The sequence below is a fragment of the Hemibagrus wyckioides genome, linkage group LG26 (genome assembly GCF_019097595.1).
Source record: "Hemibagrus wyckioides isolate EC202008001 linkage group LG26, SWU_Hwy_1.0, whole genome shotgun sequence".
NCBI lineage: Eukaryota > Metazoa > Chordata > Actinopteri > Siluriformes > Bagridae > Hemibagrus > Hemibagrus wyckioides.
Genome location: NC_080735.1, coordinates 9,193,913 through 9,208,993, shown reverse-complemented (window position 1 = coordinate 9,208,993; position 15,081 = coordinate 9,193,913). Strand labels below are relative to the sequence as shown.

Sequence of the window (15,081 nt, the reverse complement as noted above, 5' to 3'; positions counted from 1 at the left end):
TTGTTTGCTTTTTAAATAAAATATATGATTTCTAAGATGGTCTGTTCCGTTCATGGCAAAGCTCAAAGGTCTAAGTAAATGCTGTACTATAAAAAATACTGTAATATTTTTGGTCTGATTTTGCAACATTAAAAAAATCATGTTCTGTTAAATAATTCTGTGGTCTTGACTGGAGATTGGCATACTTAAAAAGCATAATCTGCCATGCTTCTGCAGCTGCTTTAATGCCATTTTGACTAAAGACAGCTGATGACAAAGTTCTGGTCATGTCAGAAACGTTTAACTAGAATCCTTTGCTTCGTCGCTTGTCAGTAGAAGCCAGTAGAAGAGCAGCATAGGATGATGCAAAATTCACCCGATAACTACAAATGCTGCAGTGGCGTAATGAAACGAATCATTCTAATGAACTGAAAAATCTCCTTCTAACCTCAAGCTCACTCTGAAGAACGTTTCTGTTTCTGGTGCTTTCCTTTAATCTACATTTAGTCTATCATTAGAGGATCTTCACTGTAGAATCTGACATGTCTTTCACAGTCAGTTATAGAACTCAGCCAAGATATTATTTGATTCCTCTCACACAGCGTGACATGTAATAATCTCAAAATGACACTGTAATTGCAGTCTAAAGCCGGCTTAAGTAATAAAGAGTGTGGTGTGTACTGTAGATATGAGTGTGGTGCATGAGCACCCGGCTTCCCAGATCTTGCTTTTCTACAAAAATCAGCCAAATCCACTGACACGGATCGAAACACTCCGAGCCATGGTTCAGTATCAGCTTTAAAATAAATGTATTTCTACATTGTTTTAGAAGCTATCCAACCTTACTGAAACGAAAGTACTGATATACATTCACTATTTTAATCTCTTTGCTGGCGTAAGGATCAGATAGGATGATATTTATTCATTATGTTTGCTACAAAAGTTAGATATTATTTTTTTGTACATTTTGTGGTTTTGTTTGTTTGTTTGTTTGTTTGTTTTGTCGTGGTGAGCACTGCGTTTTACATTTTACACACAAACGTCGTCTCAACCCGTCTTTTTTCTCATTTTCAATACTCAACCACAACTTTTACAAGACATCGTTTAATGAAGTTTAATGAAGTGATAAATGTCCTAAGCTCTGTAGGCGCTGAACACATTAAGACTTGTCTCCTCCTCGTCCTCCTCCCCTCAGCACCCACTGTTTGTGGTCAGCCATGTGGGATGGAGCTTACCTAAAAAATGTAGCCCAACTACTTGGGAAGGAGGACTCCATAACACAAGACATGTCTCTCTAAAGGAGAACAAACACCATCAACTTTTACAAAGAAGAAGAAGATTGATGGAAGATTCATCATTTCATCACACCTGATCATTTTGTTTCTTCTTAATTTCTCAGGTAACAGGAACACGAGGAGGAAGTGTTTATTAGAAATATATATAATTTTTTTTTTTACATAAGAACACTAATTTTCCTCATGCCACGTGAAGACTCTGACATGACAGCATTCGGTTAATATATTTTCTGTAAAGTGAAATATATTACATCACTTTTATTGAATTTAATGAGGATTTCTTTTTTATTTAAAAAATGACTACACTGGAGAGTAAATGGTTATTTTGTGCGCTCGCGCTGCTGGCGTTATCGTGCGCCCAAGCCAAGGACCCGGCGGGAAAGGCTAATGGTGTGCGCGCGCTGAACGTCACGGCCGCCCGACACTCGCGCGCGCCGCCGCCCATGTGCACGGGACCCACGGAAATTCGGGACGTCTTCAAGTACATAAACGCAGCCGTGTCGTGTCTCGTGTTCGTAGCGGGGATCGTGGGCAACTCGGCGCTACTGCGTATCATCTACGCGAATGAGCGCATGCGCAACGGGCCCAACCTGCTCATCGCAAGCCTGGCGCTCGGTGACCTCGTGCACATCGTAATCGGCATCCCAGTTAACGTGTACAAGGTGAGAACTGTGCTATTTTCCACCTGAACTCATTACTTAGATAATGATGCGTCATAGACGAGGTAAGGAAACGTTTATGTTATTTATGTTCTTATTACTTTTAGCCCGTCATATATTTGATTTTTCGTGAATTAATTACTCATGTACTCTTAAAAGATACTGTCTCACATCATGATAATACAAATCTTCATGATGCATTCTTGATTTATGCATTTTTTAAATAACACTTTAATGACAATGATTTATGCCAAATACTAAAAAAAAACAATAATTTCATCTCACAGCTGTCATGTTTCCTTCTAAAGCAAATAATAATAATAATAATAATAATAATAATACTTAAAATCACATATCAATTAATATTAAATTATGTCATTAGTAATATTCAATTCTTTTCTATATTGCATTAAAATTAAATCTTTCTTTTTGTATTGTAATTGTTTTTATGTTTTGGGTTTTTTTATGTTTTTGAATATGCCCCAATACATGGTTATTGTGATTGTATAATCGTAATTTGTTCAGTTAAAAAACTGTGCATTGTGCATGTATAGTGAACATGAAGATAAGCTTAATTTGGAAATTAGAGGTCATCTGTTGCAGGGAAGTAGTGGTCTAAATCACGAAACTATAAAAACTAAATCAGATGAATTGCCTCCACATCATCCTGGGGACTGGGCTAGGAATGTTTACCTGGTGTATCACATTAATACAACAACACAGTCGTATCGACCTCCTACAAACTGAGACTCAAGATGGTATTGTGGGTATTGACAAACACGGGTTCTTAATGTCAAATCTGATCAACCAAACTGTAATTCCCTCTTTTAGCTTCTGGCTGAAGACTGGCCTTTCGGTGTTGGGGTCTGCAAACTGGTTCCTTTTGTGCAGAAGGCATCTGTTGGCATCACAGTCTTGAGTTTGTGTGCATTAAGCATAGACAGGTACATGTCATTCACAAATAAATGAGTATTGGTTTATTTCCAGCATGGTTGCATCGTCACTGGGTTTTTTTATGCATGGAATTTACAGAGATATCTTAACATTTTACAGTGACTGTGTTGTACCATCGTGTTTGTTTTCCCTTCTATTTAATAACTGCACAAGCTATTTGTAGAACAAGTCTAGAAATTAATTGAGAGTAGGGCAGAGGTTTTGCAGTTACTTTGACTTACTACTATTAGACATGGTCTGGTATTCTCTAGTACAGTGCTGTCCAATCTTATCCACAAAGGGCTGGTGTGGATGCAGGTTTTTATTCCAATCAAGCAGGAGCCATACCTGATTCCACCTGTTTAATCAACTGATTTTGGCTTTCACTAGGCTCAGTCTCGAACTAAATGGGGAGCATGATATTGAGTTTTCCAATATGTCAGAGCTATGCAGTAATAGATAATAATAGTTTTATTAACACAGAATGAATGATCGGATTTCTTTTGCTGTAGTATCAAGTATCAAGCCATGCAAGAGCTAGTAACCCTAATATCCAGAGCAACTTACATTTATTTCATTTAAACTAATGAGCAGTTGTGCATCAAGGGTCCAACAGTGGCAGCTTGGTGGTCCTGGGATTTGAACTCATAACCCCCTAATCTTAATCCAGCATCTAACCTACATGCATTAATGACACTGTTACAGGGTTATATAGGGTGATATAGTGATACTGCACTATATCACTTATAACACTATGCTGTCACTGCACTACTGTTTATAGTGTGTATATTGTTTGTAGTGTTTATACTGTTATATTGGCTTCTATCTATTACTAATAAATTTGTTTATTCATTGTTTTTAATAATAGGCATCTTAAGCGCTTATAACCCAATTTTGTACACACAATGACAATAACGAATTATGAATTCATTCATTAACCACTGAGCTACCATTCCTCCCTTTAACTAATTTGGGCATAATATTAACATTCTATTTGTGCCTGCAATATTTTCTAATGACCTTTCTCAATCTATTTCTCAGAACAGAAATAATTGAGCAATTTCAAAGACTGTGATCTTGCCCAGTATAGAGCAATTACTAAAAATGAGCACAAACGAATGGATATCTGTCGTTCCTTATAGGCAACCTGTGTCCAATATGTTGCTGGATTGAGAGTAATTTTTTGTCAGGTCCTATAGGTTCAATGTCCCAATACACAACTCTACTTGTGCAGCACACTTTATAAAGTTAGATAAGGCACAAAAGAGTGATGAAAAGTCAATGTAATTGTCATGCCGCTCATACACACAGTGCAATGTAGCGTTTTGGAATAGAGTAAAGGTATCACATGGAAAAATGCTGAGAAGTATAAATACAGTCCAGATGATTATTGTGCAGTAGTGTAGTGGAGTTTTGTAATTTTGTAGGGTTTTTTTTTAATCATCATCAACCTGTCTGACTTTTACAAGATACCGTGCGGTAGCGTCGTGGAGCCGCATCAAAGGAATCGGAGTGCCCAAGTGCACGACCATTGAGATCATACTGATATGGTTGCTCTCCATCATTCTGGCAGTGCCTGAGATCATTGCCTTTGACATGATCACTATGGATTACAAAGGAGATCACCTGAGGATCTGCCTACTTCATCCCATGCAAAAGAACCCATTCATGAAGGTCAGTGTGTGTGTGTGTGTGGTGTGTGTGTGTGTGTGTTTAATGCACAATGGACACTTTTTGATACACAATTTTACAAATAGTTTAATGAATCATGATGTGGGTCAAATTCTCTAATGGAGCATAAACCCATATTTCTGGGTTTGTTTTGTTTATTTATTAGTAACAAGGTGTTTATTTCAACAATTTATTTCACTAAATAAAAAAAAAAGGCAAATATTCATTTGATGCTTATTATTAATGTGGTGTGTTTATCTCTTCTTAGTTTTATAAATCAGCAAAAGACTGGTGGCTCTTCAGCTTTTACTTCTGCATGCCACTGGCCTGCACTGCCATCTTCTACTCCCTCATGACCTGTGAAATGCTGCGAAGGAGGGACAGCGTGCAGATTGCTCTGAACGACCACTTGAAACACGTTGGTGTCCTCCATGACTGTTCATGACCTCTGAATCTAGTGCCCTCAAGCCCTAAAGCTACCAATCAGCAAGGGACAGTTTGAAGCGACAAGAGTTGTACTCAATAACTCTTGCAAAATATTGAGTTTGTTAAAATACATTTTCATCCTCTCTCCACGGCAAGTCCTTGTGTGGGCAAAGCATTGTTTATGCCACTGATAACTAGAGTGAATATAATAATAGTGCTACTAAAAGGTGTTAACTTTTTAATCAGGTGCTAGCTACAGCTAGCTATGACAGAATTGGCCCTCTCCTTGATTTAGTTCAAATAAACGCTTACTTATTAGCACAAAACGGTACTTTCTCAAGAATACCCAGTATTTCAATTCTGTTGAAATATATTTGAGAAAGGAACCCATGCTGCAATAAGAAAATAATCACTGATTTAAAGTGATTGATTTCCAATAACAGCACTTCATGAAGTGTTTTCTTCTCCTTATACTTTAAGACTCACACTTCGTACTATTAATCCATTTATAGCTGCATAAAAAAAAGGTTGTGTTACAGTAGCTACAAACAGCCATTCCTTCACCAGCTTGTCTTTTTTCACTCTACTAATATTGATAAGACCTCTCCATCGTGAAGACTATTTCATGGCGGAAGTTACAGCTTTTCCTCTGACACTGGAGACTCCTTCCAAAATTTCCTAACAGGAAGCATCAACAAGCACAATAAAAGAAAACATTTGCAGCCAAATCTATTATGTGAGCTGCTGTTCCAGAAATCAATTAACACCTTAACAAAACCTAACAGTGCTGTAGTATAATATTAGCTAAAATAATATAACTTTAGAATATTATGTGAATAATGCCTCTGGTTCACTCACAAACTCATTTTCCTGTGTTCTCGCCCCCTCCGATCTCGCCTGCCTGAGCTCATCACGCTCTTTATGTAGCTGATTTTCTTGTGTTTGTGAAGTCTTTTGGCATATAGCACACTTTGATAAATTGGCAGTTAATGGAGAGAATGGAGTGAGATAACTCCAAATGATCATCCATTTTCCATCTCTCTATATACGAGAGAAGCACCGGTTCATTAACTCGTCTCATGTGTCTGTGTGTTTCTCTGCATGCTCCTGTGGGAGCGGGAAGCGGAGGGAAACGGCAGGAGAAGCAGTTATTATGTTACCCGTTAGAAAGTTGAAAAACATAATCTGCTTTTCTCAGCATTAGGTCTACTTTTAGTTTAAAGGTACTACTAAAAAAAAAATGAGGTAAAGACTAATTCTCAAAAGGAACCATATTATTATAGAGTCACTCATCCCTGTGCTTGTTTATATTGTGAAAGTTATTGTACGGAGAAAATGTTTATATCAGACTGTGGTGTTTTCTACCATAGAGACGTGAGGTGGCCAAGACCGTGTTCTGCTTGGTGTTGGTCTTTGCTCTGTGCTGGTTGCCTCTGCACCTGAGCCGTATTCTCAAGCTCACCCTTTACAACGAGGATGATCCAAACCGCTGTGAGCTTCTGAGGTAAAACACACACATACACACACACACACACACACATCACCACTTGATATGATTTGAATTACACTGATATAAAAGATTTCAGTATGGAGCATGAAGAGAAATGGAAGATATGTTTATGCCCATTAGATAGCAACAGAGCAGCTCCAGACAAACATTTATCTGCCTGAAAGCCTGGAAAACACTTCCATGAATTCTCGCAATGAATCATTCAGATGTTCATTCAGATTTTCTTCTTGCCGATAAAAATATGGATGGAAACATTTTTACGGACTTATATAAACTATATGGTTCTGTATTGTATCTAAGCATGTACAATGTTATATTCATTTTATTTGACATTCATTTTTCTCCAGCTTCTTCCTGGTCCTTGATTACATTGGGATCAACATGGCCTCGGTGAACTCATGCATCAACCCTATAGCTTTATATATGGTCAGCAAACGGTTTAAGAGTTGCTTCAGGGTAAGAAAACTCATCCATATGCAGTCCTCATTCTTATCTTGGTCAAAGCCAATCCACCTCCTGGCTTGGTTTAAGGCGTCGAGATGAACTATTATCATACAACAGCTTTTCTATTATATATACACACTATGTACATACAGTAAGTGCACTATATGGCCAAAGGAATGTAGACACCTGGCCTTCACACCCATATGTGCTTTTTAGATAAATCCCATTTTAGATTTAGTCACCCATTGCTTTTATAATAAGCTACACTCAGGATTTCCACAAGGTATTGGAGCACAGCTGTGGGGGTCAGCTACAAGAATATTAGTAATATTAGACGCTGATGTCAGGTAAGAAGGTCTTGGGTCCAGTTGTTGTTCCAGATCATCTCAAAGATATTCTCTGCAGGACACTCAAGCTCTGTTGAACATCCTGTTCCAAAACTATGGGCATTAATATGGAGTTGGATCCCTGCTACTATAACAGGGTCCACTCTTCTGAGAACCTTATCCACTAGATTTTGGAATGTGGTTGTCGGTCATTCAGTCGATTCAGCTTTAAGAGCATTGCTGATATTAGGTGATGAAACCTGGTTCCAATCTATCTCAAAACTGTTCGGTGGTGTTGACCTCTGTGCAGGTCACTAGGGTTTCACAGCAATTGGCAAACCATGTCTTTATGTAGCTTGCTTTGTGCTCGATCATGTTTGTGCCTCTTAGTTCCAGTGAAGGAAAATTGTAATGCTACAACATACAAAGACATTCTATACAACCAATTTTATGGTGTGATGGTCAGGTGTCCAAAAACTTTTAGCCATATGCATAGTGTGTCAAGTACGTGATCAAACACGTAGGTGACTATTGATGGCTTATTGATGTTTGTTGTCTTATCTATTGTGACAGATCCCTTGTCCAAGTTTCATCATTTTTCTATTTTATTCCCAGTCTTGCCTGTGTTGTTGGTGTCTGCCTCCTGATGTGTTAGCAGTGGATGAACAGCAGTCCTGCATGAAGCTGAAATCGGCAGAGCGTGGCACAGAACAGAGCAACAGCCGAGCCACAAACAAGTACACTTCGGTTTAAGTGCTGACCTGAGGGCAATTCTGTATATAGAAAGAATATTATTCGTAATTCACACTCGCTGACTTTCAATCACTGCTCAGAACTGGACTTCGTGGGATGATTTCATCTTGTCTCAAGGTCAGAGCACAAAGTACATAGTTATATTGCCTGGGTAACTAGGAAACCATTCTCAGTTCTATTCACATATATACATGACATAATAAAATACTTATTGAGCAATGGAGCAAATCAAATGAAACAAACCATGTTGTTACAATCACCATGATGCTGACTTGCTCTCTTGAACCCTTCTCTATGACCTTCTCTCATATTTATCTCTCATATTTTTCTCAATTTTTAATAAGGTAAAAAATTCTGCAACCTCAAATCTCTCTGTCGTGAAGTCTTTACAGCTTTACTGTTTCTGACTGTTATACAGCGCAGACACTGGAAACTCCTTCCGAAAAGATCTTCTCATGAAAAAATAGTGTTGGGTGTCCATTATACTCCCTGTGTAAGCATATTAATATAGTCCTAGTGTCAGAGCTGCTGTTCTACAAAATGGTCCTTTTATATTTTTATAATTATAAATATAGATATATTTAAATCTTCTGACCAATCAGATTTGAGAATTCAACAACAGTGTGGTATACGATATAAGAAAAGTTTCCTATAATAGGTTGTATATTATATATCATCTCCTACATTATACATTGCATACTCAAAGCTGCAGGCATATTTTCAGATTTTTCATACTTGCATATGTCTTCTATTAGCTTAGTGTTATAGGCTTCACTATCGTAGAGAAATATTACTAACTTTCTTGTATCAATATTTAATCATTGATGCTATTACTTTCGTATCACATATGTAAATCAGCCACTGTGACAGTTTTGATATTACTCCATTTTCTTTTTTGTTTTCAGAAATGTTTGTTGAAATGTCTTGGCTATATGATTTGTTTTGATGTGATAGTACATAGAGAATTGGTGTTACTCAACAATTCTAACTGTCCGTCATGTTTGCTTCACATCTCTGGGATTGGTTTGATACAGAAAATGGATGGATGGATGGTTGGATGGATGGATGGATGGAAGGAAGTCAGGGATCTTATCTGATCTTACCCACAGTCTCAAAGTCTCAACTCAAAAGTCATGTATTAGCTTAGTGGTTAAGGTGTTGAACTACTGATTGGAAGGTTGTGAGCTCAAATCCCAGGTCCACCAAGCTGCCACTGCTGGACCCCTAAGCAAGGCACTTAACCCTCATTTGTATTAAAGGTGAGATAAAAAGTTGCTCTGGATAAGGGCATCTACCAAATGTAAAGTATCTATTAACAAGCCATTTTGTAACAGCCACACATGCTAGTTTTGCTTTGAAACAAAGTTAATGCAATTGCTAGCATGTGGATTACTTTAATCTTTAACCTGTAGCTGGCACTGCATTTGAATAAAGACATGACAGAACTGGGTCAGACACAAAAATATCAGCAGGTGGTTCATTGTTGGCAAAGCTCACTTCATCTCTGCTGATGAAAACCGAGCCCGAACCCATGCAGCTTGATTTACGTGTTTACTTCTGGACCAAAAAAAAAACTTTTGTAATTTAGTTTTCCAACTTTGCAAAGCTGCTTCAGAGAGAATAGTGTAGTGACTGTATTTTTTTTTTTTTTTTGTCAGGCTTTCAAACTAAACTTTGAAATGGTTTCAACCTTCTGCCTTTGTTTGGTTGAACAGAGAGAATTTGAAGTGAATAGTCTGATGTACAATTGGGTTGCGACTAGAATACGCACAGATGCGGCCAATTTGGGATTCAACAGAATCAGTTTAACAAATTGATGGTATCTTTGTCACGTTCCTGATGCCTTTGTCTATTCAGAGGTCACACGGTTCACAGGACGGTGGAGTTCGCATCATGTGAGAAAGAGAGAAAGGAAGGACTGCACTGCCACCTCTTATGACTCCTTCATTTTACTCTCTGGTCACACACAGCACATTAAAGCTGTGAAATCTCTCTTGGGTACTTTTGTCCTCCCTCAGGGGCTGTGAAATTGGCAACAGTGGTGCTACTGATCAGCAGCAGTCTCCCTTCATGGTCCTTGTCAAATCAGAATGGCCAAAGGTCCTTAAATGGCCAAGTAGATTACTTTCCAGGGGCATTGCACCATGGAAATAGCAGGAGACACAAAGAAAAGTTCATGCAGTAAAATGCTGTAATACATTTGCAGTTAGGTCCAAAAGTCTGAGTTTACTATTAAATAAATGTTTATTTTGTTACTTAAAAATGTTGTGAAATTATATTTCTTACTTATGAAATGTGTAAAAAAAGCCAAAATAAAATTTTTAGATTTATTTTATGTTTTTAAGTTCATTCTTTCTAGTTCTTTACCCATGCTTTACACTACTATGCACCAATACACCAAAACAAATTCCTTATACAGGTAAAAACCCACAGCACATGTTTATTGGTTTAATAATGTAAGGTTTGTGTTTATTCCTTTTGTACAAGCTACTTTGTACATTTTGTACAATTACTTTAAGTGGCCTGTGTAATACTAGTAACAGTTTCAGCAGCCTTAGTCTGACAAGCTCTTTCAGAAAGAAATGGAGCTTGAACTGCTGCATCAAGTTTCATGCAGCTGGAGTTGAGGCTGAGGTCAAGGGCATCCAGACCGCTCATAGAAGTGCTGCGACCTTGAGATGTCTGATACTGAGCTTAAAGGGAGTGCACACTGCATTGGAGTACATTAAGAAAAGATTGGATGTAATCCAGCTCAGCGTGGGTTAAAGCTAGGAAAACGGGACTAAAAGTAACTGTAAATTGAAATTAATTAACAGAAGAAAGAGCCGTAATAAAAGCAAGGTGGAAAAACCTCAGCGATAAGGACCAGAAATGCCCATTTTCTTTTATATAAGGTTGACATAAAATTTTGATTATTAATGAGAAATGAAAATATCAAAAGTAAAATATAATGATGTCTAATGAAAAGAACAGTGTTCGGAGGCTTAGATTTAGAGGTTGTTGGGATGTTCATTAGAGCAAGTCAATTCTTGTAACCAGCGCTGATTACAATAAATCTTGTATGCAGTCTGCATAATTCATCTTTTTTTAATTTAAGTCCTGCTTCACTGGGCTAGTCAAGTCAGTGTGATGCTGGAGTCATACAGTATATAGTAGATTTAAATTATGCCCACCACTTCACACACACACACACACACACACACAGTGTATTCATACCTGTTCATACCTGTTCATACTAAGCATTTAATATTTTGTTGTTTTTCTAATTTTGACTCTCTCTTTTTGATTTTTAATATCTGAATTTGCCCTTTTGACCCTGTTTGCACATCAGCTGACCCTTGCATGTTGGTTGACCATGAATCTGCTGCATCTGCATACGGTTGGCCTTCCTTTTCTGACATCTGACCTGATAGGTGTAGGTGCAACTACACCTATCAGGTATAACATTATGAGCACCTGCCTGATGACCACCTGCTTCCATAGGCCCCTCTTCACAATAACAGGACTTAAAGGATACTTTTGATAGATACTGACCACTGCAGACCGGGAACACCCCACAAGAGCTGCAGTTTTGGAGATTCGGTCACAATTTGTCCCTTGTCAAACTCACTCAAATCCTTACTCTTGTCCATTTTTCCTGCTTCTAACACATCAACTTTGAGGACAAAATGTTCACTTGCTGCCTAATATATCCCACCCACTAACAGGTGCCATGATGAGGAGATCATCAGTCTTATTCACTTCACCTGTCCCTGCTCATAATGACAAAGTTTTTATTTAAGTGTTACAGAAGAGAGGTATAAGAGCTAATGTAAGTTCATTTTTTTCTTTGTTTTTGAAAGGGGACATATTAAGGGTCAGTGAAGTGTTCATGGAAGAGGTGGGACTTCTTCTGAGGTTGGAAGATTATTCCACCACTGAGGGACAGTCAGGTTGAAATTTCTGGAAAGGGACCTAATGCCTCGGCATGGCAATAACACGCACTGAATGTGAATTTGTTGTTATCGTGTTAATGATTCTATTTCATGCTGTCTTGTTCCCGTGAAGTAATATTAATTTCGAAACTTAATGCATCTCAACTTGCAATGTTTAGCTTCTTATTAATATTGTGTGGTGTGTTGTTATATTGAGTTGAAAAGAAAATCAACAGGACATCCATTTTATTTAACATTGTAGAAGTCAGAAGTCAGAAAGAGCTTTATTACCTAGCATGTTTACACACACAAGGAATTTGACTTGGCGACAGGAGCTCCAGTGCAGAAGAAAGTATGGACATAGTGCAAACACATGACATACATAGAAATTACACAGTAGAGATGGAATATAACAGTAATATAAGAAGAATGGAAAATTAAATAATGTACTATATACGGAAGTAGGAATATAGAGATGTAATTGTAATGTAAATGAATATGTTATTTATTAGTGTATAGTGCAGTGAACAGGACTATACAGGACAGTGTATAGTTATGAAAGGAAATATGGGCCTGTAGGAAAACATACAGCTCTGGAAAAAAATAAGAGTCCACGGCAAAATAATCAGTTTCTTATGTTTTTTTTTCTTCCAGGTTCATGTATTGGTGAGATGAACAGTTTTGTTTCATTTTTTGTGAACTGCTGATAATATTTCTCCTAAATTCAAAATATAACTATTGTTATTTAGAGTGTATATTTAAAAGAAATGACAACACATCAAAATAACCCAAGATCATGCAGTATTTGCAGAGCTTTAATAACTCAAATAAAACAAAATGCAAATAATTTGTAAACAAATTGTGTTAATGCTTCGGCTAAATAACATTAAGAAATCAGTATTTGGTGGAATAACCCTGATTTGCATGCGTTTTGGCTCCATGATCTCCACCAGTTTCTCACATTGCTGTTGGGGAACTTTATATAAAAAGCAAACACCTCAGCTTTGCTTGATGGTTTGTGACCATCCATCTTCCTCTTGATGACATTCCAGAGGTTTAAATCTGGAGATTGGGCAGTGGTCTCATTATTTTCCAGAGCTGTATTTTGAGGTCACTCTAGAATCTACTACATTTCTCTTTGAATAACATTTACATATCCCAGCTCTCACCACCAAATGGTGATCAAATCAGACGGTGAACAGGAACTGACAATTGGGGGAGTAAACTCTGGGGACCTTTCTCCCATTCAGTGCTTTCTCTAAGAGTATCACCTTTAAGCTTTTGCATTATCATACCAGGGAGCTGACACCTGTGAGGTCTACCTCCCCCTATGGGATTTGGTTTGAGTATCACCTCTAGCCTTTTGTATTGTCAGACCTTCAAGGCCTGTCCACTCAAGGCCTGGTCTGCTTCGGAGGTTTTTTTTTTTTTTTTGCTTTAACCCTATCACTATGTGCTATAGAAAGTCTAAAAATTAGAGGGATGCTGAAAAAATCATTTGAACATTTTAACAGACAATGTATAGTATTGTATGAAATAAAACGAAAAAAAAATCACATTAATGAAAAAGTGCTGGGTAATGCTATATCAGGGATGTGGTAGCTTAGTGGCTAAGGTGTTAGCCTACTAATTGGAAGGTTGTGAGTTTGAATCCCAGGTTCACCAAGCTAAGCAAGGCCCTTAACCCTCAGTTGCATAAAATGATATTAATTATAAGTTGCTCTGGGTAAGGGTGTCTGCCAAATGTCATATAAAACATTTTTACTACAATTTTATCTTTTGTCTTTAGCTATACAATTCACCGTAATATATAAATAAGGGATATATAATTAAATACAAACACATTATTCAGATTGAACAGATAATGCATCCTAAATGAATAAAAACACATAAACCATCAGGCATGCTTGCCAAAAAATCTTTCACACGAGCACAAGGTTTGTACTTTTGACAGAACAGATTGTGGAATCCCAATCTGGCTCTTAGCCACATTTAGAAAAAATCCACCACAGCCACTAGTCAAAAGCTGTCTTGAGTGTAAAAGAGGCAAAACAGTTCAGGTACAGAAAAATGTGCAAAAGATTTATTATTCCTCTTTTTTCATGAAAGCAAGTTAAAATTTGTGCACAGTTTAGATCAGCAACATGAAGAACCTGGAGCACTCTGAGCATATCTCAGGTTTAGAGTCGAATCTGCTAACACAATTGGTGCACAATAAACTTTTCTTACCTTTCTCGAATATGCCAACTTTAAAAATACAGTCTGATGCCATTTTATTTTTTAACAATAATCTAAAGAACAGTTTCTTGATGTTTAGATTGCGTACTCAGTCATGTTAGACAAAAAGACTGAAAGAATGGGTACAGTGTGTGCAATGAATGGTTAAAATGTGTGATTTTTCTCAGCAGCACTGTAATTTTTAGTCTTTCTAGCACAAAGTGATAGGGTTAAAGAAAAAAAAATAACCATTTTTCTTTTGATTCCTAAAACCCGAAACCAGATACAAATAATCTGAGCACTAAACAGATACAAATACAAATAATGTCACTGAGTTCCAACACTAGTATAATTCAGTCCCTGCAGGATTTTGTGATGTTTTTCTATGACTGCTGTGAGGTAAAAAAAAAAATGCTTGATTTTATTTTTCCAAATTTGTGATGCAGCTTACAAAGTGTTTTGTGATTTTCTGCAGAAATCTACTTGAAATAGTGACACTGCAAGCACAGGATTCTTCTGATTCTTCTTTTAAAGTCCTACCAGTAAAAGCCGCATCTGTTCAAAACACGCAAATGGACAAGGGCTTTTTCTGTGATGATGTCACACAATGTGTCTTGGTCCAAATGTGTGGAAAATCTGCAGGAATTTAAATAATTGGTACGCCGGTTTCTTCCCCAAGACCAAAGAAATGAAACGTAGACTGATTGGCATCTCTAAATTGTCTGTAGTGTGTGAATGGGTGTATGAGTGTTTGTGTGTGATGTCCTGGGTTGGCACTATGTCCTATGGAAGAGACTTCAGGCTCTGTGCAACCCTGTGTAAGGTAAGTGGTATAGAAAATAGATTGAGGTCAGGGATATACACTATATTGCCAAAAGTTTTGGGACACCCCTTCAAATCATTTGAATTCAGGTGTTGTTTTTCAGGGGTTGGGCTTGGCCCCTTAGTTCCAGT

The 15,081-nt window shown here is 37.5% G+C and overlaps 1 protein-coding gene across 1 annotated transcript; it reads left to right on the top strand.

Annotated features, from left to right (window-relative positions):
- The first annotated feature begins 1,215 nt into the window (after positions 1-1,215).
- Positions 1,216-8,572, top strand: ednrba (endothelin receptor Ba). Its single transcript, XM_058381009.1, has 7 exons — positions 1,216-1,936; positions 2,765-2,877; positions 4,336-4,540; positions 4,806-4,955; positions 6,334-6,467; positions 6,821-6,929; positions 7,859-8,572. Exons 1-7 carry the CDS (start codon positions 1,571-1,573, stop codon positions 7,994-7,996), a joined length of 1,215 nt encoding a protein of 404 aa, XP_058236992.1. The 5' UTR covers positions 1,216-1,570; the 3' UTR covers positions 7,997-8,572.
- The last annotated feature ends 6,509 nt before the right edge of the window (positions 8,573-15,081 follow it).

Bases quoted from the DNA above. Each gene is read 5' to 3' on its own strand.
- ednrba (XM_058381009.1), top strand. From the start codon at position 1,571: ATGACTACACTGGAGAGTAAATGGTTATTTTGTGCGCTCGCGCTGCTG. The intron at 2,878-4,335 runs GTACATGTCATT...GACTTTTACAAG, and splicing joins TGTGCATTAAGCATAGACAG to ATACCGTGCGGTAGCGTCGT. The intron at 4,956-6,333 runs GTTGGTGTCCTC...TTTCTACCATAG, and splicing joins TGAACGACCACTTGAAACAC to AGACGTGAGGTGGCCAAGAC.